Below are 27236 nucleotides of genomic sequence, written 5' to 3' on the forward strand. Positions count from 1 at the left end.
CATGGAGCAACACGACATCTCCAGCGATTAAACTTGAAACAGTAGTAAGAATTACATTTACTATTTACTAAGCACATTTAACCCTGTTTGGATACCATTATCATCCCCTCTTTACAACTGAGGAAAGACGTACATAGAGATTACCGGGATAACTAGTACCTGGAGAAGCGGGGACTCAAACCCATGTTCCCAACCTCTATCCCTTACTGTCTCCTGGCCTCTGTTATCCTCCCACGATAAAAGTCCCCATTGTTTAGAGTCCTCCGCCTTGTTTCTTCTTAATGCCTTTCCACCTCTTAGCAAGAGCACGTTTATCTTTTTCAGTTGCTTCTACAATTAAGGTACACATATAATAATACATGAACACATATTGTAAAACATTCAAACAAAATGCAACTGTGTTAAAATAAGGCCCGTCCCCCACGCCCCTTACTCTCAGGACACCCATGTGGGCAACAACATCCCTACATGGCAAACCACGAAGCTTTCACCCTGAAGTCGACCGAGCCTCGGGGATGTTGTAAGCAGCGAGCGAGTATTTCGTTCCAGCTCGGACCAGCCCCCACCCCCGCACAGTCCGCGCTTCCCCGCCCCCTAAGGGGAACCCTGTCCAGGCACTCGCTCGCCCCGCCCCCGCTCGCCCCGCCCCGCTCGCCCCGCCCCCCCGGCCGTCCACTTGCCCGCCCGGATCCGGGGTCGCCCACCGCCCTCGCGCTCCGCCCCCACCTCGCCCCGCCCCCGGGACGCCCACCTCCCTCGCGCCCCGCCCTCCTCGCTCGCCCCGCCCCGGACGCCCACCGCCCTCGCGCTCCGCCCCCAGCTCGCCCGGTTCCCGGGACGCCCGCCGCCGTCGCCCCGCCCCTGATCTCGCCCGGTCCCCGAGTTCGCCGTGCCCCGGACACTCCGCCCATAAGCTCGCTCCGCTCACGAGACGCCCGCCCTCCTCGCGCTCCGCCAGGAGTTCGTTCCGCCCACACGCTCGCTCCACCCCTCCAGCTACTCCCCCTCCCCCCCGGCGAAGCACCCGGAAGCGGAAGTGGGAACGGGCTGGGCTTGTGCTTTGCTCCTCCCCTCCTGTGGCGATCAGGTTGCGTCAGCTGCGACGCTGACGTGGCTCCCGGAAGTGGGGCTGGCGCAGGGCCGTCATGTTGCAGCAGGTGAGGGGCTGAGGGCGCGCTGCGAGGGTGGGTGTGGCTGGGCGCCGGGCCTGCCCGGTCCGAGGGGCGCGACTGTGGCGGCCCGGGGCAGTTGTGCTCGCGGCCCCCCTCGCTGCCCGCGCCCGGGTCGGTGGGGGGCGTGGGCGGAGGGCCGCGGGCGGCTGTCCGGGGAGCGCGGCCGGCAGCCCCGAGGCCTCTTGCGGAGGAGCGTGGCCGGCTGCCCGTCGGAGGGACAGCTGCGGGGTGTGCAGAGCGCAGTGCCAGCCGACGCGGGCGCTGGGTGGCTCGGGTGCCGTGCTGCGGAAACGCCCTCGGTGTGAAGTGGCGGGTGGTCTGGCGCTCCCCAGCCGTTCGGAGACTCTGAGGGATGCACCGCGATCCTGTGGGAGTAGGAGACACCGCCAGGGCCTTGCACTCAAGTGTCCGTTGCCGAAGTGACACTAATGGTAATTGCTTATCACTTCGGTCATCACGTCTGTGCCCTTAGAGTTAATTACAGTTTGCAGGTTTACGACCAGAGATGAGTAAGACTAATTTAATAATCTCTTGTCATTTTAAAAGCTTTTTACTGTTTAGAGTGCACTTTTCCTCAAGGATATAGGTATTTTTTGTTAGTGAGGGATTACTGTGGCCCAGGCACTCACTGTTCTGGGCCCTGGGATAGGGCTGTGAACAATACAGACAGGTTTATGGTGCTAGGGAATGCGGGCTTGTGGATGGGTTCGGGTGGGGAGAGAGAATAAGTTACATAACCGAGGATGTTTTCAGGTGAGGATAGCAAAGACAAAGTGATAGCAAGTATCTGAGACATAGGACAAGCTTAGAATTGATGGTCAGAAAAGACCACTCCGAGGAGGTCGCTTGAGTGGGGAAGATACAGTGGTGGTTAGAGTCGGCTTTCAGAACCTGCACCCAGGCTGGAGGAGGCTGGAGAAAACCACACAACCATACTGACTATTCCCACTTGAAGTGTGTGGTGAACCTCAGATGGGCTCTTAATGCTGCCAGGCAGTCATCACCACATTCCCATAGGCTCCTCACCCTCCCACCCTCCTGGGCCACTACTGAGATTTCTCTTTCCTCAGACCTTCCACATTTCTTCCCTTGGCCTCTCTCTGCTTCTTATCTCACGGGGAAAGTAGAGGCCATCGGAAGAGAATGTCACACCACCTGCCATCTATCTACATCTGTGCTCATGATCTCCCATAGACTCTGTCTTCCTTTTCCTGTCTGTGCTCCATCCTTAGGCCATCCCCTCTACTTGTGCACTGTTTCCTTGCCCTGTGGTCTGCTAGAAGGCAGTGCTCCAGCAATTCTCCCTTTGCTCTTCTGCATCAGTTTTTTTTTTTTTTTTTTGTTTTTAAAAGCTTAAAGGGGCACATGGGTGGCTCAGTTGGTTAAGCGTCTGACTCTTGATCTCAGCTCAGGTCTTGATCTCAGGGTCCTGAGTTGGGCTCCACTCTGGGTGGAGCCTACATTAAAAAAAAAAACCAAAACAACAGCTTGTTTAAGTTAACATGTAAATGTGCTTTAATTTGTTGTCTTGAAAAATAAAAATTTCATTCTATATACCCTTTCAGCTCTCACCCTGTTCTTTGTTCCTTAAGATTTATTTATACTTGTCTTTTACTTCTCTTCTCTCTTGTGTCCATTCTAGTCTGGTTTTCTCCCACTTCCCCCTGCCATCCTGAAACTGCTCTTATTGTGGTCACTGATAACCCGTTAGAAACAGTGGTCTCTGTGGTTTCCATCCTACTTGTGAGCAGCATTTGACACAGTTGATCTGATCCTCCTTCTGGAAACACTTTCTTCCCTTGGCTTCCAGGACACCACCCCCTGGTTCAGCTCCTACTCCTTAGCACTTCCTTTTCAACCCCAGTGCTTATTTCTTTTCGTCTTTCTGACCTTTAGATATTGGTGTGCTCAGAGTCTGTCTTTGGTGCCTTCATTTTTAGCCGCTCAGTACAAAAACTTTGGAATCTTCCTCAGCTCCTTTTCTCTTACCCCCACATTCAACCCATCAGCAAATCCTGTCATTTCTGCTTTATTTTTTGAAGATTTTATTTATTTATTTATTTGAGAGAGAGAGAGAGCGCATGAGCAGGGGGAGAAGCAGACTCTCTGCTGAGCAGGGAGCCTGAAGCGGGGCTCGATCCCAGGACCCTGGGATCATGACCTGAGCTGAAGGCAGATGCTTAACCATTTCTACTTTAAAATGCATTTGGAATCGATGTATTTCACCACCTCCAATATGTCCACCCTAGACCAAACCGTTAACTTCTTGGCTCCATTATTGGATTAGCCTCCTAAACCAGCCTTACAGCTTTGTGCCTTTATCTTTCCCTCTCCCTCCCAGATTTTCCATACAGTAGCCAGAATTTTCCTTTTAACACCTAAATTAGAACGTGATAGTCCTATGCGCAGAACACACTAACGGTCCCCCTTCTCAATTTTTTTTTAAAAAGTCTTAATACCAGCATCTTAAGCTTAAATGTCTAAAACCAAACTCTTGATTTCACCCTAATGTTGTGCCTTCAGTCTTCCCCATCTTAGTAAATGCAACTCCAAAAGTGCATAACTATTTGTCTTTTTTCTTGTGTGAGGCTGTAGCACTTAAAACAGTGCCTGGCCCTCAGTATTTATTTACTGAGAATAAACCAGTCTTTCAAAGAACAGGGTAAGAGAAAAGAGTGTTCTAGGTAGAACTAGATAGAACATGTAAAAGAACCCAGTGGGGCGCAAGTTTGGCATGTTTAAGGAACTAAAAAGGAGACTAGTCAGGCAAGGGCTTAGTTACTATATAGGTTTCCTGTTGCTGCAGATTAGCGTAAATTTAGTGGCTTAATACAAATTTATCATATCACAGTTCTGGGTCAGAAGTCCAAAAGGAGTCCTAAAGGCTAACATCAGGGTATTGGCTGGACTGTGTTTCTTCTGGAGGTTCTAGGGGAGAATCAGATTTGTCCTTGCCTTTTCCAGCTTCTCGAGGCCACCTGCATTCCTTGGCTGGTGGTCTTCCTCAAGCTTCAAAGTCAGCAGCATAGCATCTTCAAATCTCTCTCTCTCTGACTTCTGCTCTTCATGGTCTCAGTACCTTCTCTGACTCTGACCCTCTTGTGTTCCTCTATAAAGACATTGTAATGACATCATTGGGCCCACCTGAATAGGATGCTTTTCCCCTCTCAAGATCCTTAATTCAGTCACATCTGCAAAAAACCTTTTTGCTAAGTAAATGGACATATTTACAAATTCCAGGCATTAGAACCAGGATGTCTATGGCAGGAGGGAGAGGAAGCATTATTCAGTCCATCACAGTTCCTGGAGGGAGAGTAGGTAGCCTGAGATAGGTACCTCGAGGTGGGCAGGGTCATGATTATGATGGGTCCTGATAGGGAGTCAGTTTTTCAGTCAAAGTCCTCTAGGTTTTCAGTTGGAGGATGATATGATCTAAGTGTGAAAGGTCACCCTGGCTGCTGGGTATAGATTGGACTGTTGGGATCAAGGGCAGAAGTCTCAGTTTTTCAGTCCATAGCATCATACAGTGGATCTCAGTCTTGGCTGCAGATTATTATCATCTGGGGGGGCTTCAAAAAAAAAGTAGATACTCAGACCACACCCCAGATCATTTACATCTGAATCTTGGGGTGGAGACCCAGGCATCAGGGCTTTCTTTTTTCTTTTTTTGTCTTTTTTAAAGCACCCCAGGCAATTCCAGCCTGTAAGCCAAAGTTGAGAACCACTGGTCTCAGATCTCTGAGTCCACTTTCCTTTTAAAGCTTTAGCTCCTGCTCTGCATCTCTGAACTCCTTTGCCATTCCCTGTATATACCTGTGTGTTTCCACTCTCTGCCTTTGAAACTCTACCTAGTCAAGGGACTGGAGTGGGCAGAAGGCCTCTTTGCTCTGTCCGCACCCAGCACAGAAGCTCTCCTCCAGAGCCCTCGAGCAGAAACGGTTCTCTTCCTCCCTGTGCTCCCATTTGTACTTGTATTTCTCCTGGCTCTGATCACAGTCTGCAGTTGCCTCCTTTGTGCGTTTGATCGTGCCTTCGATAAATACTGTACCGCCTGGCCAGGTGCTCTGCTGGGCACTAGGACCTACTACAATGCAGCGACACTCCCTGCCCTCCAGTGGCCCGGAGTCTAGATGGCGGTAGTCGTTGGAGACCTGCAGATCGCCTGAGATAGTTGTGCAAGTGGACATTTGTCCTGGTGCTGTGGGATCATGAGAAACGGGAAGCCTGGGGATTGCAGGGAGAGTCTCTCAGCCCTTTCAGTGTTTCAGCTGAAATTGGAAAGATCTGGTGTTGCCTGATGGCGAGCTACGTAGGGGATGGTGAAGGGAGGAGCTTTCTGGGCGGGGAACACACGGGAAAGGCAGACAGATGGGAATCTGTGGGGTTTTCAGAGAACACGCGGCAACGGTGGTGTGGCCCTGACCAGTGGAAGGGAGAGTCAGAAGATCATGACAGGTCTTGTACTGTACATGGAGGAGTTAGCTTACATCCTATACATGTAGGAGCGCCATTGAAAACATTTGCAGAGGGGAACGACCTGGTGTGACCTTCCTGTTAGGAGGATGGCTCTGTGGGTAATGAGGGGCTGGAGTCGGGCAGGGATGAGGTAAAGAAAGGCAGGTGAGTGGTGGGTGGCTGGCCCTAGGCCAGGTGTAAAAGCAGGTTTGTTGTGGTTGAGGCTGAAGCAGTGAGTTAAGGTGTGAACCACCCTTCAAATCTAAGGCTGTGAAAGGGGAGGAATGCCGTGGGATGAGAGCAAAAGATAGAAGGGGAGGTTCAGGATCAGGGTTTTTAAAACATCTTTTTCAAGCAATAAATGACCTCTGAAAAACTTCATTTGCTGATTGGAAAGATCCAATAGAAAGACCTGAAGATACAAGAAAGTGTAAGTAAAGGGGGAAGTTGATGGAGGAAGCCCCCGGGGAGGCAGGAAAAGAGGTTCCAAGCCCAACAGTTGCTTTCACCTTGGATACAAAGCGAATGGTGAGAAGGGGTCAGGGAAACAAGGATGCAGGCAGGTGATTTCGTGAAGGAGCCCAAAGCATCGAGTGTGTCCCCCAACAGTCTCTGGTTTCTCTGTGACTGGTGAGAGAGCAGCCGAGAGCTCATGTGGGAAGTTTGCAGGAGCGCCATCGACACCCCTGGGGTTTCTCGTAGGGCTCAGCAGCGGGGGAGCGATGGCTCGTTGCCGGATGACCCCGGAGTGCCCTTTCCCTAGGTTGTCAATTCCCCAATGTCCGTGACCGTGTCTTTTGTCTTCCATTTGGACTAGCGCGCTGCCTTCTGTGTAGGAGGCATGCAGGTACTGAATTTCGTCTTGCTTCATGGATATTCAATTTTCCTGCTAGGACAGTAATGATGACACCGAGGATGTTTCCCTGTTTGATGCGGAAGAGGAGACAACTAACAGACCAAAAAAATCCAAGATCAGGTAAGAGGACACATTGTTAAGAGTGTGTGAGAGCCCAGCGCTGTTTTATGTGTAGGTGGGTACCAGCTGATGGGATTCAGGGAAGAGCGAGCGGTGGTTCTGCACTTGTGAGTAGTGGACATGGCTAGTTTGAGCTTTGGTCTGAGACAAAGAGGACATTTCAGATTTTCTTTGGGAATAAATGGCATATGGAATTGTACTCAATGCCAAGTTTTCACATCTGTGAATCCGATTTTGTGAACACTGGTGTTTTTACTTCTAGCTACTGTTTACCAAGAATACACCATTTCTCTAGTTTCTATAGACCCGTTCCGTTTTGATTTATTGTGCAAATTTCAAAATCACATCTTTTATCTGTAAAATAACATGAACACGTCAAGCCAGACATATTTCGAGTCCAAATTTAGTTCCCTCTAAAGAAATTCACTTACTGCAGTCAAATTCTGCCTGACCTTTGACAACATTATGCTTAGTGAGAGATGCCAGGCACAAAAGACCACATACTGTATGATTTCATTTGTGTGAATTGTCCAGAATAGGCAGATCTATAGAGACAGCAGTACATCAGTGGTGACGTATGGCTGAAGAGGGGTGGGGTTGGGGTGGGTGAGGAGGGACTGCCAGTGGGTATAGAGTTCCTTTTTGGGGTAATGAAAAGGTGCTAAAAGTGATTGCGGTGATGATTGCACAGTTCTGTGAATACACCAAAAACCATTGGTTTATACACTTTGAATAGATGATCGTATGGTATGTGGATTATGTCTCAATAAAGCTGTTAAAAAGCAAAAACAAGCCTACCTGATAGTTACTTTGCCTTAAGCCTGAAGTGATTTCTGAGGGCCCAAGAATTCTTTTATTTTTATTTTTTTTATTTTTAAGTAATTTCTGCACCCAACACGGGGCTTGAACTCATGACTCCCAGATCAAGAGTCACACGCTCTTCCGACTGAGCCAGCAGGCACTCCCGAATTAGTTTTTTATGTGCAAATAGGATTTAATCCCAAGAGTATAGTTTCCTTAATTCTCCAAGCTTGGCAAAGTTTCTCATTATATATTTTGTGAAAGTTTATATTCAGTGAGGTGTTAAAGTCCTGTTTCCGTAGTGTATTTTCTATGAGAACACGGCTTAGTCAAATATTGGGAAGTTATGAACAAAGAGGAGAGGTAGGCGGTTTGCTTCTTCCTCAGGTCATCACCTTTGCTTTGACAAAATTCTGCATGGTTATGTTATGGCTGAAACGTTGTTCATCTCCGTCTACAGTACCTGTGGTGAAATGTAATTGCATTTCTTTTACTATGTTTTGGTTTTCAGACACCCAGTGGCATCATTTTTCCATTTATTCTTTCGAGTCAGTGCAATTGTAGTCTATCTTCTCTGTGAATTGTTCAGCAGCAGCTTTATTGCCTGTATGGTGACAATTATCTTGTTGTTGTCATGTGACTTTTGGGCAGTCAAGGTAGGTTTGATCGTGTTTATTTTAACATTGTGTTTAATATGATAAGATTGAATGATGCATGAACTGTGGGGGGAAAAATGACCCTTAGGAATTTGGATTTGTGTTAATGTATCTTTTTGTTGTCTACCTCAGCCCTCATCTGTGTTAATATCTTCAGATCACATGTAGGTTATTATACCACTGATTGTCTGTGCCTTATGTCAGCCTACGTCAGCTTTAAAAGTAAACAGACAAATTGTACTAGCAGCCACAGATCCCCGTATACTGCTTCTCATTCATACCACACCTCTAGGTGTGCTGTGTATGATTTCTGGATAAGAGCTCAGGATAGATCATGCACAAATTCTTAAGGGGTGCCCACCCTTCACAAAGGCTCCTGTGTGTGTTCTAGGGTGGTGTTTCTCAATCAGGACCAGTTTTGTCCCCCATAGGATGTTTGTCCATGTCTGAAGACATTTTTGGTTGTCACAGCTGGGGTTGTGGGAGCTGTTTTACTGACATCTAGCAGGTAGAGGCCAGGGATGCTGCAAAACATCCTAAGATGCACAGGACAGCCTGCCACAACAAAGAATTATCTAGCTCAAAATGTCAGTAGTGCTGAGGTTGAGAAACCCTATTGTAAGGGATAGGAGGGAGTAAGAAATGGTTTTAAACTCAAATGCAATGAGGCATAGAGAGATGGATGGATAGACAGGTACCTAGGTAGGTGGACATGTGTTAAAGTAACTATAGTAAGATATTAAACGTAGACTCTGGTGGTAGGTATGTGGGTGGTCACTATAAAATTTGACTTTTCTGTGTGTATGGAAGTTTCATAGTAAAATGGGGAAAAGAAATCAAAAGTAACAACAACAAAAAAACCCCCAACAGCTAATTTTGGGATTTCAGAGATGTGTATTGATTCAAAGACCAGGAAGATGTTACAGATCTATTCACAGCCACCAGCCCTGCCATTTTTAGACCTCTTGATTCTTAGAGACACCAGAAGTGGCTGGCTTGGTGGTGGCCAGCTTCCACAGGCCACAGAATGCTAAGAATAAGGATTATAAAGGTCTCTTTTATTTAGGCTTTTCTTTTGTACTGTCTTTGGCTTGTATTTCTTTGAATTTCTTCTATGCTCCGCAGTGTTTACTGTATTCTGGTCACAATTTTGTTTTGGGGAATATTTCTTTTTGTTGTTCATGTAAGTTTTGTTTAGGCAGGTAGAACACGGCCTTTGGTCAGTTCTTCCTGGTCATTTCCAAATTCTTAGAATAAATAAATACTTCTGTATTTAGGGTTTTAAAAAATGTGACCCAAAAGTATATTTTCTGATAAACTTTTCCTTTCTTTCCTTTCCTTTTCTTTTCTTTCTTTCTTTCTTTTTCTTTCTTCCTTCCTTCTTTCCTTCTTTCCTTCCTTCCTTCCTTCCTTCCTCCCTCGCCCCCTCCTCTCCTCTCCCTTTCTCCCCTCTCCTCCCTCCCTCCTGCCCTTCCTTCCTTCTTTCTTTCTAAACAAGGGCTTAAAAAATGTCACTCTTTTATCTGTGGCACAATTACTTACAGATATCCAAACCATTGAGATGTGATACAAAATGAAGAGGGCAAGAATAGGGAAATTATTAAATGGATTTGGTAAAAGGAGTAGATCCAGTTCGGAACCTTGTTAGAACAGAGATGCATCATAATTATTATAAATCTCAGTGCACTTAGCAAAAGGAGATTTATTTTTAATTCTATTATTATTTTATTTTAACCTATTAATAAAAACGAGGCAAATAAAAGATAAAATTATTTAAAAAATTTTAAATGTTAATCGCCTCTGTGGGGCTTTTGTTTTATCCTTTTTCTCACAGTGTAAAAAAGGTTAAATAATGGTTTTAGAATTTTATTTTATTTTATTTATTTATTTATTTTTTTTAAAGATTTTATTTATTTATTTGAGAGAGAGAGAATGAGAGAGAGCACATGAGAGGGGGGAGGGTCAGAGGGAGAAGCAGACTCCCTGCCAAGCAGGGAGCCTGATGCGGGACTCGATCCCGGGACTCCAGGACCATGACCTGAGCCGAAGGCAGTCGCTTAACCAACTGAGCCACCCAGGCGCCCTGGTTTTAGAATTTTAATAGTACCTGTTAGTAAAATTTAAAATAAGTTGTGTGTCTTCCACATTGTTGGAGAGGATAGGATCAACTAGAGCATAGTTCACATAGCAAGAGAAGGAAAGCAAAGTAAGCTTAAATATCACAAGGCATAGTACAAGGTGATGGAAGTAGTAGCAAATTAGTTATAACAGTAAATGTAATTTGATTAAACTCTGTTTTTAAAGATAACAATTTGAAGATTGGGTCAAAAATCAAAAGTCCCACCCAAAAGATCAAACTAAAATGGCAGCATTAGAAAAAGTAAAAGGACACAAAGATAGTATCAGCCGAATTGAAACAAAAGAAACCTAGCATTGTAATATTACCAGACAAAATAGAGAGTAAGATAAGGGACAGACAGGGAACAAAAAAGGTCATCTTGTGAGTCACAGTGAGGACCATTCACAGAATGGCCTTCCTTCAGACCACGTGTAGCGAAAAACTATTAGAAGCACTAGGAGAAGGTGGGAAAAACTTTGCTGTGACAGGGGTCTAACAGATCAAAAGAACAAAAATAAATAAAGTTTAAAGGATCTGAATGAAATGACCAGGTCAACTTAATAGCGGTATTGTGGAACTTTGTACGTACGGAGACTACTTTCCTGTTCCATTCCTGTGGAACATTTACAAAAGTTGATTTCAGGTATCACTGTGAAGAAGACTGAAATTCCTCAGAGCAGTTCTATTTTCTAGTCCAGTACAGTAAAACTAAAAATTAATTTAAAAAAATGGTTTTCAAAATCTGAATTACAAGTAAAAGCCAACCTGCTGAGAACTGTTGGCTTAAACAGGAAATAGACTATAAATGCAGGTTATTTATGCATTAGTGATGATGATCATCTATGTTGAAACTTTCAGAATGTGTCTAAGGCTGAACTCGGAGGAAAAACAGTAGACTGAAGGCTTTTATTATTAGAGAGAGGTCCAGAAGCTTCAAAAACAATAGGCCAGAGAGAAATTTGGAAAATCCTCTAATGATCAAAGCAGAAAAGTAAAGAATGGGAAAATGGGAAAAGGGTTTGAAAATATTCTAAGCAGTTGTGCCGTGGCCTGGTTTCACAGTCTCATGAAGCTATGGGCGCATTTTTTTTATTTAAGATTTTATTTATTTGAGAGAGAGCACACCCCAGTAGAGAGGAGGAGCAGAGGGAGAGGGAGAAGCAGACTCCGCACTGAGCAGGGAGCCTGACGTGGGGCTCTGTCCCAGGACCCCAGGATCATGACCTGAGCCGAAAGCAGACGCTCAACCAACTGAGCCACCCAGGGGCCCCTGCTAGGAGTGCTTTTAAATACGTGAAAGAGAATACATAAGATTACAAAGGAAGTCACTTATATTGAAATATAATGAAAACATTAAAAAGTCAAATTTCTGCTTTTGTCCTATGTGCTTTTTTTTTTAAGATTTTATTTATTTATTTGACAGAGAGAGAGACAGCGAAAGAGGGAACACAAGCAGGGGGAGTGGGAGAGGGAGAAGCAGACTCCGTGCTAAGCAGGGAGCCCAATGTGGGGCTCGATCCCAGGACCCTGAGATCATGACCTGAGCCGAAGGCAGAAGCTTAACGACTGAGCCACCCAGGCACCCCCGTCCTATGTGCCTCTTTATGAATGCATTGAATAACAAGATCCAGAGGCAGATCTAATTCCTTCCAAAGCCGTGATGAGCATAAGCACTGTTTTGTGGTCTCTGCACCAGGTGTAATACAATGTGAAAAATATCTGTGGTTTTATTGGTCCAAGTCACAGGTGCTGTTAATTCTACTGTGGTTTATTGTCTCCATTCATAATTTAAATTTTAGCCCAAAGTCAGTGAAATTAAAGAGAATTTTTTTTCCTCACCCAAGTTCACAGAACCCCTGGATCTGTTAGTGGACACCTCTAACTAAAAATCTTCTGCATTAGTGATTCCTGCTTATCCTTTAAATTTCATCCCCAAGGTTGACGCCTCAGGGAGACATTTTCTGACTCCCAGGTTAGATCAGATTTCCCTGTTAGCCTCTGAAGGCGTCCTGCACTTCTCCCTCACCACACTTATGTAGTTGGTGGTGGCCCATTTGTGCATTGCTTGACTGCCTCTCTTCCCCGTAACGCTTGAAGCTCCATGAGGACAGGGATGGTATCCGTTAGTCACCATTTTACTAGCAGCACAGAGTAGGTGCTGAATAAATACCAGTTGAGTAAATAAACCTTGAGAGAGCTATCACAGTAATTTGTTGCGTTAGTAAGAGGAAAGGGCTTGGTACCTTTGAGGTACCAAATGAGGGCTAGTGCCTATGAGCATTGTCTTAGTTTGGGCTGCTATGGTGTAACAGTCCCATAGCCTGGTGGCTTATAAAGGATAGGAACTTCTCTCTTTCTTTCTTTCTTTCATTTATTTATTTTAAAGAGCGGCAGAGCATAGGGGGAGAGGGAGAAGCAGACTCCCAACTGAGCAGGGAGCCCGATGTGGGACTTGATCCCAGGACTCTGAGATCGTGACCTGAGCCGAAGGCAGGCGCTTAACTGACTGAGCCACCCAGGCGTCCCAGGAACTTATTTTTCAAGTTCTAGAGGCCAGAAGTCCCAGGTCAGGGTGCCAGTATGGTCAGCTTTTGGTGAGGGCCTTCTTCTGGGTTCCAGACTGGCAGTTTTTCACTTTACCCTCACATGGCAGAGCAGAGAGAGAGGAAGAAAGCTCTCCTGACTCTTAGAAAGATACCAATCCCATTCAAGAAGGCTTCCTGCTATGGACCTGATCTAATCCTGATCAATGCACAAAGGCCTGACCTAATGCCATCATGTGGTGGCGGGGGGGCGGGGGGAGGGCGGCGGACGGTTAGAGTTTCAACATATGAATTTCGGGGGGGGAAACAAACATTGAGTCCAGAGAAACCATTTTTAGGGATACACAGTTATAAAGTAAATGTAGCTACAGTCAGGATATATAGGAACAAGTAGGTCTCGGTAGCTAAAGAGCACCGGGCTTAGGAACACGGGGCTCAGGGGGGGTCGCCCAGGTGGCTCAGTCGGTTAAGCATCTGCCTTCAGCTCAGGTCATGATCCCAGGGTTCTGGGATTGAGTCCCGTATTGGGCTCCCTGCTCAGTGGGAGTCTGCTTCTCCCTCTGCCTCTGCCCTTCCTCCCTGCTCGTGCTCTCTTTCTCTCGCTCTCTCTCCAAATAAATAAATAAAATCTTAAAAAAAAAAAAAAAAAGGAACACTTTAGGGAATTGGAAGAAAGGACAGGAATTCATGAGAAAAAAGAGAAGGGTGATGTTTATTGATAGGCTTACCCTGTGACCTCCACCCCTGCTGGTCGTGCTGTTGCATTATCTTTATTTTTTTTGTCCAGGCCTGGTGTGTGGTGGTCTTTGTTAACTGGATATTACGGGAGGTAAAGCTGAAGATTTTTTTGGTTTGTGATATGTTACACTAAGATAAGACCTTATGGTAGGTCTTTAAACAATGCTTTTAAAATGCGTGCGTTTATATTAATCTTTACCAGAATGTCACAGGTAGACTCATGGTTGGTCTGCGTTGGTGGAATCATATAGATGAAGATGGAAAAAGCCACTGGGTGTTTGAGTCCAGGAAGGTAAACTGCCCTTTTTTTTTTTAATTTATTTTTATTTTTTAAGATTTTTATTTATTTGATAGAGAGGACAAGCAGGCAGAGCGGCAGGCAGAGGGGGAGGGAGAAGCAGACTCCCTGCTGAGCAGAGAGCCTGATGTGGGGCTCGATCCCAGGACCCTGGGACCATGACCTGAGACCATGACCTGAGCTGAAGGCAGACGCTTAACCGACTGAGCCACCCAGGCGCCCCTGCCTTTTTTTTTCTTTCCCCCCAAATGTCATTCAATAAATTATGTGCAGATTACATTTGAATATTTATGGGTGAAGTATTCAGGATTAAAAGTACTACCCCAGATCACTTGGCATGTCAGCACTAAACCAGATGGCCTTCTAAAGCTGCATTTTTCTGTCTAGTTGAGACTGGAAGTAAGGCAGGTACAGGAAAGAAGCCTCTGAGAAAGGATTTTGGGTCCAAGTTTGTTCTGTGTGCTAAGCTGCTTATCAGGGGCTGCTGATAAAGGACTCTGAGGACCCTCAGCTTTGTGTTGCTGTGCCTGGTCTCTCCAGGGATCTGTCCCTGTCAGCAGATAGCTGCTTCCAACAGCTCCTTATGTCCTTGCTCCCGTGGTTCATTTCCACATGTGGGTAGGGAAAAGAAAAAGAAAAAGAGGGATTACAAGTAGACCGAAAATCTGGATCAGCCAGCACAGTGTTCTTTAAGCCCCTGCCTTCGGGAGCCCTCGGGGATGCTTATCTGTTTTGGGTTAGCCTTATCTGTAGCACACATTCAGTTTCCCTGTGGAATCAGTGTGGGAGGCAGAGGACCGAATTCTTGCAGAACACTACTAATTAAGTTGTTTGCCTTCTGCTTGGAAGGGCCTTGACGAGTTCTACTTCTGAGAAAGCGGTATTGTGCTTAGTGATAAGCCCATATTCCCTTATATTATACAAACTGTATGGAAGCAACTCACCACCCTTTTAAGATTTCTGGGTATTGCTAAGACATTTTGGCCATTGTCCCAGATCCCCTGACTCCATTTCTTTTCCTGTGCCCTGACTTGACTTTTTAGTCTCCGGGATGACTGGAGCCTTGATTTCCTTGATTCTTAGCTCATATGGTGTGATTCAAAGCTTCTTTATGAATAAACAGTATAAGAGCAGGAAGAATTGAGTAGAAGCCTGTCAGAAACAACCTTTACCTTTACCCATGTCTTGGGTCATGACAGACTGTCCGTTCTGCCCTGAATGGGCAGATAATACAAAATTCTTGAGTTAAAGCATGTTTAAGCCAGTTCCTAAAATTAAATAGTGGTAGATATACTAACTGTTCTTTGGGGGGTATGGCTTCTAACTTGGGGCTTGGGTCATCTTTATTAATTTATTCAGATTTTAGACTTTGGTGTTTTTCATGAAAAATGAGAAACTTTTTACTGATGAATACTACAATACTGGTTATTAAGTTCATGTTTTTCTTAGGCATCTGCTCAAGAGAGTAAAACTGTTTCCGAGGCTGAATCAAGAATCTTTTGGTTAGGACTTATTGCCTGTCCAGTGCTGTGGGTGATATTTGCCTTTAGCGCGCTCTTCTCCTTCAGAGTGAAGTGGTTGGTGAGTATCAGTGAGGATGTACTGACTAATTCATTAGGATGTCTAATGGGTAATCACCATAAGCAACCATCTTTGTTAACATTAGGGGCTTGTCTTGAATAGGCAGCTCCATTACACATTTCCCAAGTTCTGTTCCCCAACTCTGCTTTTCTCTAAAAGCTGGGGAGCAGAATCCTCTTAAACACCCAGTTTCACCGATTCCCCAAGTGCCTAGCAGAATTTTGATTTAACCCACCTCGTACAGAGGTTACCATCTATTTATCACAGTATTATCTTGTTGGATGTTCAGTAAACTCCAAACATGTTTAGCTTAGTTTGGAACTAACAGAGGGGTATTCTCTGAAAATATTAGTTGGTAACTTGTTCTGGTTGTCTGTTGCTTATATCGTAAATCTTCCCAGAACATAGTGGCTTAAAAATAAATTTTTATTTCCCTCATCAAGCTACAAATAAAATATAAATAATAAATAAAATAATAAAATAAATAATAAAATAAAATAATAACAATAAAAAAATTTATTATCTCTCACAGTTTCTCTGGTGTAGGAACTGTGGGGGGGCCTGGTCTGGGAGGTTGTGGGTTGGGGTCCATGTGGTTGCAGTCAGGCAGTGGCTGGAGCAGCTTCAGGCATCTCCTCTTTGTGAAGTCCCATGGCCTTTCCATGTGGTCTCACCACATGGCCATGTAGGGCTTCCTCACAGCATGGCGGCTTCATGGCAGTTAGAATGCTTCCTTGGAGGGTCACAGCTCTGACTGGGAGTGGCTCAGCTCAGACGCTGAATTGCCTTTTACAGCTGTGTGAGTTTGCTCCAGCTGCCTTCTGGGGGACTGAGACACCAGAACTTCATTTTCTCACAGTTCTGGAGGCTAAAAGCCCCAGATCAAGATGTTGGCAGGTTTGATTTCTTCCTTCTGGGGCCTCTCTCATTGGCTTGTGGATGGCTGTCTTTCCCTTGTGTCTTCATGTGGTCTTTCCTCTATGCGTGTCTGTGTCCTACTCTCTTTTTACAAGGACACCAGACATACTGGATTAGGGTCGACCCTAGTGACCCCGTTTTACCTTCATTACTCTTTAAAAACCGTGTCTCCAAATACAGTGACATTCTGAGGTGCTGGGGTTAGGATTGCAACATTAGAATTTTGGGGAGATACAACTCAGGCCATGGCAACAATCTAGGCTCAGAAATCATCCTTTTGTCACCTGACCACATTCAGGGGAATGGGAATTAAGCTCTGTAGCCTGATGGGGGGAATAAGAAAGTTCTAGAAAAGCATGTGAAACAGATATTACTACCATGTTTGGAAAATATGATCTGTCACTTGACCCAAACGTGATTCTTGTTCTTTTCATAGTTGAGCTTATCTCACATAACATTTCTTGATACCAGGTATATTTTGGCTTTAATTATGTTTTTCCCCCATATTTTGAATATTTTCTTGTCTCTGTTTTGCTATATAGGCTCTTTTTTTCTTTGTGTGTGCACATATATGCTTTCCCTTTTGGGATTTGGGAGGTTTATTGTGTATTTTTAGTTTTTCTTGTAGGTCTCTCTTTTATAGTTTGTATCACACCCTCTTTCATGGATTGGGAAATGTAGTGAGTATGTCCTGGTTTCCTGCTGTGAAGGATGGCACAGTTAACACCCATGCTTTTTCCCACCTCTCCTCCCTGCTCTGCCTTTGGATTTCTGTTGGTTATAGGCTTATTTTAGTTGTTTTAATTGTACTTAAGCCTGTTTCTTGATCTCTAGAGTCTGTTAGAAAGGGAACGAGAGAAACACTCTTCTGTCCCTTCTGTTGTTTCTTCCCTTCCTCTTGCCCAAACTCTGTTTGCCTCCAGTATTAGTTTTGTCATCAAGGTTTAACAATTACCTTTTGAAATGATGTTTCTTACTGGGTGTTCATTCTTTGATCTATTTAAATACACTGATTCAGTTCTATTAACTGCAGCTTTTCCTTTTACCTCCTGGTTGGCTAAATTTCATTGTTGGGTGATTTTTTTTTTTCCAGAAAACTTATAGATGTTATTTTCCTTTGGCTCTGTCATATTTAAGAATATGAGCCTGTTGGGGCGCCTGGGTGGCTGAGCGTCTGACTCTTGACCTCAGTTCAGGTCTTGATCTCAGGGTTGTGAGTTCAAGCCCTGTGTTGGGCTCCATGCTGGGCTTGAAGCCTACCTAAAAAAAAAAAAGAATATGAACCTGTTGACTTCATTCTTTTTTTAAAAATTTTAAAAATTTTGTATTGTTAGTATTTTCATTTTTAAGTAATCTCTACACCCAACAAGGGGGCTCTAACTTAACCTCCCCGAGATCAAGAGTTGCATGTTCTACCAACTGAGCCAGCCAGGCGTCCTCCTGTTGACTTCATTCTTGATCAATGACGTGGCAGGGTGGGTCACAGGTTCTTTCTTGCAGCTTTAGAAGACATTACATCATTATTGTTTTATATTGAATAATACAGAGAAATCTGAAGCCGGGTTCACTTAACCTGCATGTAAGTGAGTGCATCATTTCTCTCCCTGAATGAAGAAATTTTTTTTAATTCTTGAGTTTTAAAAAAACCCATAGTATCCTTGTGTTTATCTTTCTGTATTGATTTTTTAGGAAATTATGTGCTCCTTGAATATGTAGATGCAGGTTTTGCTTTGAATCAGGACAGTTGTCTTCTGTCAAGTGTTCACATTCATTTATGTTTTATTTTTGGGCTTCTCTGATTCTGAGGGACCAGTTCTCTCTCTGTTGGGTCATTTTTTTAATCTGTTCTCCTCTATCATCTTTCATCTTTTCCCCTGCTTATTCAATCAGCAAGTCTCCTTAGGACTCTTCCAGATGCCAGAGCTGTTCCAGGCCCTGAGGTGCAGTTGGTGACCAGCTAGACAAGGTCACTGCTCTGGTAGAGCCTCTGTGCTGGTGGAGCACGCTGGAGAGGCGGGGGTGAGAATAGTGGTCAGTCCCAGTGGATGGGCGGCAGCAGCTTCCATGTGCACTTCCTTAGTTCGGCCAGCCCCATTTTCATCTCCACCTCTTGCCCTGCGTTACCTTCATGCTCTTTTGAATTCTTTTAAGTTCTTCCATAGGGTGAAGTGTTCCCAGAAATGCTCTTATTTTGGGGGGCTATATTTCAGAATAGATTCTTCACCTTTTACATACTATATTCCTTTCTTACTATTTTCTCCTCCTCCATCATCATCATCTTCCTCCTCCTCTTCTTCATTTTTTTCTTTTTCATCATTTTCTTCTTCTTCATCATCATCATCTTCCTCCTCCTCCTCCCCCTCCTCCTCCATAGTTTTGCATGGATGCCTTTCCCTCTTTCCCTTTCCAGTTTGCTCATGCTTGCAGTAGCAGCTCTGTCCAGACCTCCTCTCCATGCTGGCTTAGTGCGGGTGAGTTCTCCTTGACTGCCTCCGGGTGGTGTCTGAGACGTCAGGGCTCTGCTCTGGGCTAGAGCGAGAACCCTGGCTTTCATGGCCTGCGGTGTAGGTGTGAGGAAAGGGCCGCACCCCGGCCTCCGGCTGCCTCACTAGCTTGCTTGGGCTTTGCCTTCTCTTAGGTCGTGTGGTTCTTTCTCCTGGGTGGGCGTGTGCTTCATGCCAGCGCTACCCTCCTGCTTTAGATCGTTTGTGAGGCCCCGGAGCCTTAGCATCCATCTGGGGGAGTCAGCCCCGTCCTTCCCTAGCACTGGTTCCACTTCTCTAAAACAGAGCTGGGAAGGGTTATGTGGAAGGTGGTTTGGGATCCCATCACTCAGCCTCTCCAGGAACCTCTTCCTACCCCTGTCCCGCTGAGAACATGGGCTTGATGATTGCTGGTCCTTCTGTGCTTCTCCTTCTCCTTACCAGCGGGGCATCTCATTGCAGGCTGCTGGGATTGTTGCCTGTGTTGTGTGGTTGGCGGTTGGGAGTCATGTCTCTTTCTGCATTTTTTCTCAGGGCTGTCTATATCCTTTGGACTTCTGCCTCCAAGGTGTTGGGGGTGGTGATCATCAGTGAAATTTCCGTTAGAGGGTCTTTGGAGAGTTAGGAGTTGCGTAGAGCAAAACCAAGCTGGCTTTTTCTCCGACCACCAGCAAACACCCCCCCCCCCCGCTTTTTTTTAAATGTTTACTAGTACCAGCTCATTTGCCTCTTTTTTTAAACCTCTTTTAAACCTGTATATTTTAAAAAATATATTCCATATTAGGGATAGAGAGATCTTGATGTCTGGTTTCACTACACCATCTTAAACCAGATGTCTGCTTGTTTTAACTTATAAATAGATTTTAAAATTTGTTGCGGGACCCATGCTCAGTCTGTGAATTCAGGTGGTCCCTGGCATGTTAGGAGTGTCCCAGTTTGAGAAGCAGAAGTTGGAAGAGATTTATTTAAATAAAAATATAGTTTTATGTTTATTTAGGTGACCAACAACCTTGTATAATTCTAATGTGTTTATTTCTGTGAAACACAAGTTTTAAACAGCAAGTACAATTCCACTTTTACTAAGAATTTGTATCTATTCCTTAAACATTCAAACCCTTTAACTTCCTTAAAATCAGCTGCATAGCTTGTTAAGGGTTAAGGAGAGTAAGTCTGGATTGGAGAGAAATACTCTGTTTAGCTGTGTTGCTTTTTAGGGATAGAAACATTTCCAGGGTAATCCTTTTAACAACAGATGGGTTGATGAGTTGTTTATTCTAGAGCAGGGGTTGGCAAACTATGGCCTGTGGGCCAAATCTAGCCCTAAACCTGCTTTTGTAACTTTTTATTGGGACCCAGCCTTTCCTGTTTGTTTACATATTGTCTGTGACTGCTTTGGGGCTTGAATGGCAGAGTTGAGTGTTTGCAACAGAGATCACATGGCCCGCAAAGCCTAAAATATTTATCTGGCCTTTAACTTTAACAGAAAAACTGCCAACTGCTGTTCTAGAGTTACCGTGGGACCTCCTCCTTACATTGTCCTAATTAACTTTTCTTCCATTATATTTAAAGAGTAGGCTTGAGTTTCTTATTTTCAGTCTTTAATGTTCTTAGTGGGATCACCTGTAGGTTCCCAGATGTGGCCACAAGGAAGAAGCCACTCTGCCAAAGTGCATTTCCTCCTAGTGCTTCCCCTGCACCCTGTTCTTCACAAGAGGCAAACACCTGTTGATTGCTGCCTTGCCCTTGTGGCTCTTTTCCCAGAAGCCGATTGTCTCTCTCTCTCTCTCTCTCGTTGCTCTTTTCCCAGAAGCCGATTGTCTCTCTCTCTCTCTCTCTCTCGTGGCTCTTTTCCCAGAAGCCAATTGTCTCTCTCTCTCTCTCTCGTTGCTCTTTTCCCAGAAGCCGATTGTCTCTCTCTCTCTCGTGGCTCTTTTCCCAGAAGCCAATTGTCTCTCTCTCGTGGCTCTTTTCCCAGAAGCCGATTGTCTCTCTCTCTCTCTCTCTCTCTCACACACACACACACACACTAGCATAGAGCAGATTCCTCTGCATGCTCTCGGTTTACTGAGGTTGATCTCTTGACCATTCTTTTTTTTTTTTTTTAAAGATTTTATTTATTTGAGAGAGAGAGAGCATGAGCAGGGGGAGAAGCAGACTCTGCTGAGCAGGGAGCCTGATGCGGGGCTTCATCCCAGGCCCCTGGGATTATGACCTGAGTCTAAGGCAGATGCTTAAGTGACTGAGCCACCCAGGCACCCCTTTTCTTTCATAATTCTTAAAGGAATAATTAACATTTGAGTCTCTTCTGAATCTCATTTTTTTTTATATCTTTATTTGCAGACCCATGGAAAATACTAGAGAGAGAAAATGGTCCCTCCACTGCATCCCCAGGGGCTAGCATGGGGACTGGTATATAGCGTATGTGTGTAATAAATATTTGTGGGTGGTTGATGAGTGCCTTGTGCTCCTTAGGTATTGGATGGGTCTGTTCTGACAAGTTAAGGAGTCTCATTGGCACAAGCCCCACCCACGAGCTTCCTTTTCCTTCTCTTTCCCATGACAGTCTGCTTTGTTTGTTGCACGGAAAAAGGTCTTTCAGTTTTAGGCCAGTAGCCACTAATCATTTTTTCTTTCCCAGGCAGTGGTTATCATGGGTGTGGTACTACAAGGTGCTAACCTGTATGGTTACATCAGGTGCAAAGTGGGCAGCAGGAAGAATTTAACCAACATGGCTACCTCTTATCTCGGAAAGCAGTTTTTAAAACAAGTAAGTGTTTTCTGCATGTTTCGTTTTGATGTGGTCAGTGACTAATGCAATCGTTTCTACTTCTTACAGAGTTTGATTTTTAGGAAATAGTTAAAAAATAAGTTTTTTAAAGCCCATATTTAAGTATGAGATGATGATAAAGTTAGGTTAATTACTCTTGACTTTTAGGACATTCTAGAAATGTGTTGTCAGTGCCCTGAAATTATTTTATTTATTCTTTATTGATTACTATTTTTTTGGAAAAAATTTATTATTTTTTTTAAGAAAAAAATTTGGGGAGGGGCAGAGCGGGAAGGTGAGAGAGAATCTTGAGCAGGCTCCATGTGGAGCTTGATGGGGGCTCAGTGTCATGACTCTGAAATCATGACTTGAACCGAAGTCAACAGTCCGACTGAGCCACCCAGGCACCCTACCCTGAAATTTTTTATTTTATTTTATTTATTTTATTTTATTTTATGGTTTCCTTTTTTAATTTAAATTCCGTTAATTAACATATAGTGTATTATTAGTTTCAGAGGTAGAGTTCAGTGATTCATCAGTTGCATACAACACCCAGTGCTCATTCCATCACATGCCCATCACCCAGTTACCCCAGCCGCCCCTCCACCTCCCCTCCAGCAACCCTCAGTTTCTTTCCTATGATTAAGAGTCTCTTATGGTTTGTCTCCCTCTCTGATTCATCTTGTTTCATTTGTCCCAGGTTTTTTTTTTTTTTTTTTACTAACCAGAATCATGCTGTATGTATTGTTCTTTGATGTGCTTGTTGATGTTCTCAGCCTAGCACACTCGCTTTATCCATTCTATATTCTACAGAAATAGTGTCACTGTTTGGGTTGCTTCATTCTGCTGTTATAATTATGCTCACTTTTGTGCACAAACTTGAGCACAGGGGCTGGAATTTGAGGGGAAGAGTCCCACTTTGAGCCCTTGACAGTCTAAGGTGAAGGCATGTTGACTTGGCATTGAGCAGGTAGCAGGCCGTGCATGCTGACTTGGGCAGGAGGGCAGCTGGACTGTGAATTTGAGACCCCTAGGCCAGTGGCCTCCTGTGTGACAGGGACGTGGCTGGTTTTGCTTTAAACTTTTGTTTTTCTGGGAAACTCGATCTCTCCTATTCTAAATGAAAGCCTTGCTGGATAGAGTATTCTTGGCTGTAGATTTTTTCCTTTTAGCAGTTGGAATTGATCATGCCACTCCCTTCTGGCCCACAGAGTTTCTGCTGAAAAACCCACTGATAGCCATATGGGGTTTCCCTTCTATGTAACTGCTTTCCTTTCTCTTGTTGCTTTTAAAATTCTCTCTTTCTCACTACTTTTGGCCATCTTATTTACTTTGTGTCTTGGTGCAGACCTCTTTGGGTTGATTGTGTTGGGGGCTCTCTCTGCCTCCTGGATCTGGATTTCTCTTTCCCCAGATTCAGGAAGTTTTTAGCTATTATTTCTTCAGACAATCTTCTGCCCCCTTTTCTTGCTCTTCTTCTGGGATCCCTATCATGCAACTGTTATGCTTGACAGTGTTGCTGAGTTCCCTGGGTCTATTCTTTTTTTTTTTTTTTTAAAGATTTTATTTATTTATTCATGAGAGACAGAGAGAGAGAGAGAGAGGCAGAGGGAGAAGCAGGCTCCCAAGGAGCAGGGAGCCCGATGTGGGACTCGATCCCAGGACCCCGGGATCATGACCTGAGCCGAAGGCAGACGCTTAACCATCTGAGCCACCCAGGTGCCCATCCCTGGGTCTATTCTTATTTGCATATTTTTCCCCTCTCATCTGCTCAGCTTGATTACTTTCCATGACTCTGTCCTCCAGGTGGCTGATTCGTTCTTCTACTTCCTCTTGTTTGTGGCTTATTCCAGGTGGTCTATTTTTATTTCCATTTAGTGAGTCCAGTAGCTCTGATTGGTTCTTTTTTACATCTCCTGTCTCTTGGTGGAGGGTCTCATGGAGGTCCTGCACTCCTTTCTCAATTCTAGCGAGTATCTTTATGAGCATTACTTTAAATTCACTATCAGACATATTATTTATCTCTGTTTCGCTTAGGTCTCCTGCTCTGATTTCGTTCTGTTCTTTCATTTGGGACATACTACTCTGTCTCCTCAATCTGCCTATTGCTGTGTCTGTTTCTCTGTGTTAGGAAAGTCAGCTACGTCTCCTGCACTTGAAAGTAGTGGCTTTCTGAAGAGGAGGTCCTATGATGCAGTGTCTCGTTTTCAGCAGAAAATGGTGCTTCAGGGTGTCTGAAGGGTGTCTCCTATGTGTGTTGCCCCAGGGGTGTCTTCCCGTTGTGGCGGGGGTGTGTTTGCCTTCAGTCCAGCCTGCGATGGCTCTCTGCCTGTTGTGGGCAGAGTCTGGTGCCCGTGGTGTTAGTGGGCCGGCCCGGGGCTGCCTTGGGCTTGAGTTGAGGCAGACCAGGCGTTTGCCAGAGATGCAGGAGCACCAAACTGCAGGCACTGTCCGTGTGTCGTCCCCTGAGAAGCTTTTGTTGTGGGTGAGGCCTACAGTCAGACGAGCTGCCTGCCGCCAGCCCACTCCTGGGGTCACAGACTGGTGTGTGGTTATCTTTCCCTCTCCCTGGAGCAGGACTCACTTTGGAGCGGTGCTGGCCCTTGTCTGGGCTGCGCACACACTGCCAGGCTTGTGGCACTGCTTTGATGGGATCTTGCCAAGAGCTATCGGTGGGGGTGGATCTGCTTCGCTGTGGCCTCTTGTCTATGCCGGGCTGCAGAGAGTCTGTTCTGCCAGTTTTCGGGCTGCTTTCTGGGTTATTTATACCGACGTGGGTGTTCTCTAGGCGGCCACGCGGCAAGAGGTCAGCCCAGGGACGTCCTACTCTGCCATCTTCCCAGCAGTTTCTCCCTGAAATTATTTTAAAACCAGGAATAAACTATCATTGATAACAACTTACATTTTAAAAAAATTCCCTTAAGTTCAGTAGCTTTCGATTAATTCTGGTGGCTCTAAATGAAGTTTTGGAGAATGTATGTTATGATTTTAGGATTTATGGTAAGAACAAGTAGAAACATAAGACTGTATCATTAAAGATTGTTTTAGAGTACTCAGATTTGTTTGTTTGTTTTTTAGAACATAAAGATTTTACTATAGCTCCCCAATATGAAGATTTAAATCAGGGATTTCAGTGGAATAAGTACTATTCATAGGTGAATAGTTAATAGTTAAATCACTTGGGAGAATTGATTAGGTACTTTGTATGATACCTCACATTTGTTTTTAGCACAGTAGGTTGGGCAGGTAATGTTTACAGGACAGTGATTTTCAAACTTGAACCTGCCTAAGAATCCCCTGCAGGGCTAAAACAAAGATGGCTGAGTCCTACTCCCAGAGCTGACCTGGCGGGGTCTCACAATTTGCATGTCTTGCAAGTTCCCAGGTGGGTGGTGGTCCCAGGACTATGATGCTGGTGGTCCAGGGACTACGTTAGATGGCTAGAGCCCTGACAGATTGAGTGACTTCATAAGGATATACAGCTAATACATGGAACTTAGCTAGGGCCTAACCCACTCTTCTCTCTTGAAATTCATTCTTCTTTCCATTCTGCTGTACAGTTTCTCTTGTATAAATGATGAGAAGTCCAGAAAACGAATAATCTTGTAGGGACACGATTCTCCGCCTGAAGGACTTTTGCACAGTCCCAGATACACCTTTGCAGGGGTCTACCGTATGGTAATTGTCAAGTGTGTGTTGAATAGTTTTTTCCCTTTGGATTTTTAGCGTTTATGAGGCAGGGAGGGACACTGAATACAGGGAAATTGAGCCTTGACCCTGACATAACACGGGTCGGGCAGTAGAGTTGCATGGTACCTGGCGGTATTCAGCTAGCATAGGACCGGCTTGCTGGACATCTCGGGGGATCCTTTGATGTACTTCTCCACCTCGCCAACGTTTTTAACATAATTGGGCCATGCACTGTGAGGTAGTAGTGCAGAGCTGGTCCTGCTTACAGACATGGGATGTTTTCCTAGTGCTTTGAAGGCTGGTATGTCAAGTAGAATAATTCTCACTATGAAGGAGTTCTTTCTCTTTTGCAGAACACCGGAGATGAGCAGACTTCCTGAAGAGAGTGAGAGCAAGCTCATGTGTCCTGTTGCACTGGGGAACAGCTGAAGAGATTCTTGACTCTGAGGCTTTTGGAACTCAGTACATGTTGCAAAGAGGAGTGTTGGGTTTGTTTTTCCGGTTTAAAATTTACTTTAAAAAAATGGAAAGTTTAGTTTTCATACCAAGTTTTTATTCTCTTTCTAGCATTTTGGGGATTGAAAGTATGGTGTGGCCAGGAACATTGTCAAAATTGGTTCCTGGCTTATACATAAATGCACATAGCCCTGTAATGTCCGTATATCCCAAATTACTGAAAGTGTGTTTGTGTACGTACGTAATGGAGACCTTTGCATTTGGATCCGTAGAATATAGGAGGATGTTCTCGGTCTGTCTCAGAAATCTACGTGTGTACATATTATTTCTGTAGATTATTGTCAGAAGAAAGTTTTGCTTCCATGGGAAGAGTGAGCACTTTGGCTCACGTATAAGTTAGAGATAATTGCTAATTTTACAACTTAACGTATACTTCTCAATGAAACGTCTTAGTTACTCACAGGCAGGTAAAAAGAAATTCGGGCCAGTGGTTTAACTAGTTTGTAAATTTTATTTTTATTTGTAATAACTCGTGTCCTTAAGGCCCAATTAATATAAATGGAATTTTCACAGTTTATGGTTAGGGGATTCCTTAGAGATTGCTGCTGTTCTATTTATTTTTTGGAAGGGAAAGCCAGATTTTACTTTAGAACTTCCTGGAAGCTCTTCAGTGGGGCTTGGCCTAATGAAATCTATCTTTTATCACTAAAAGAGTATTATTCTTATGTCATAGTGAGAATAATCATTTAAATACTTGGCATAATAAATGCCTAAAAGACATTTTATTGTATGAATCTATTTTTTTTTCTTGCTATAATGGGGATATTGTAAATCATGCCTTTGTATTAATGGTATTTCTTAAAGCAGTATATGTCACAATTTACAAGGGGCTGTAGGAGTCTATAAATTCTGTTGCAGGTTCTGTAAACTTTGTTGGTGTCTTTTAACCAGCAGATTATTTTGTGGAATGTATTTATACATTGTTAAAAATTTTAAAAAGATGTTTAATTGATTGTCTATTGGAGTGATAGCTTTTGAAGGTGCATAACTTTATATTTGTATAAAACCCTACCGTTTACAAAGCACTTGAACATGTGTAATCTTTCATCCTCACGACAAACCGGTTCTGTGTGATACGTGTTTACAGCTGATGAAACTGGCTTTTAGGTTTATCGAGTGCCTTGTCCAAAGAAACACAGATTATAGGAAGACCCGCCAGGATATATTATGGTTTTTAGAGGAAATATTTGTCTCTGAATGTCTTTTGCTTTCTTAGGAATCATTAATTTATTAAGTGTTTATTTGCCGTTTTGCTTATACTCGTCTGGTGAGGCAAGTTGATACCGTGTAAAGACGTGTGTTGAATCGGAAAGCTCTAAACCAAATCTTTGGTGCTGAGAGTCTGATTGGGGCCACACTGGTATGGTACCTGAGGTAGCTGTGTCATTATTTGAACCTGTAATCCTAAGCCAAACAGGAATTGAGTTTTGGAATATGCCTGTGGCACAATCCACCACTTATTTCCTAAATTCAGTTTTTCTCTTCAACAGGTTTCCCCCTTATTAGCAGGGACAAGGCAACAG

The 27236-nt window shown here is 44.3% G+C and overlaps 1 protein-coding gene across 2 annotated transcripts; it reads left to right on the forward strand.

The window, feature by feature from the left end:
- The first annotated feature begins 1049 nt into the window (after window positions 1-1049).
- Window positions 1050-26738, forward strand: TVP23C (trans-golgi network vesicle protein 23 homolog C). Of its 2 annotated transcripts, none has more exons than XM_006735972.2 (7): window positions 1050-1157; window positions 6521-6603; window positions 7916-8060; window positions 13663-13752; window positions 15208-15339; window positions 21379-21507; window positions 25551-26738. In XM_006735972.2, the coding sequence occupies exons 1-7, from the start codon at window positions 1146-1148 to the stop codon at window positions 25575-25577; spliced, it is 618 nt and encodes a 205-aa protein (XP_006736035.1). In that variant the 5' UTR covers window positions 1050-1145; the 3' UTR covers window positions 25578-26738. The 2 variants fall into 2 exon arrangements, with proteins under 2 accessions (XP_006736035.1, XP_030886708.1); XM_031030848.2 differs by lacking the exon at window positions 1050-1157 and adding an exon at window positions 1484-1603.
- The last annotated feature ends 498 nt before the right edge of the window (window positions 26739-27236 follow it).

The sequence above is a fragment of the Leptonychotes weddellii genome, chromosome 15, assembly GCF_054177405.1.
Source record: "Leptonychotes weddellii isolate Sample4059 chromosome 15, ASM5417740v2, whole genome shotgun sequence".
Lineage (NCBI taxonomy): Eukaryota > Metazoa > Chordata > Mammalia > Carnivora > Phocidae > Leptonychotes > Leptonychotes weddellii.

Coding starts and splice junctions, on each gene's coding strand:
- TVP23C (XM_006735972.2), top strand. Junction 15,340..21,378: donor CCTTCAGAGTGAAGTGGTTG/GTGAGTATCAGT, acceptor TTTCTTTCCCAG/GCAGTGGTTATCATGGGTGT. Junction 21,508..25,550: donor GAAAGCAGTTTTTAAAACAA/GTAAGTGTTTTC, acceptor TCTCTTTTGCAG/AACACCGGAGATGAGCAGAC.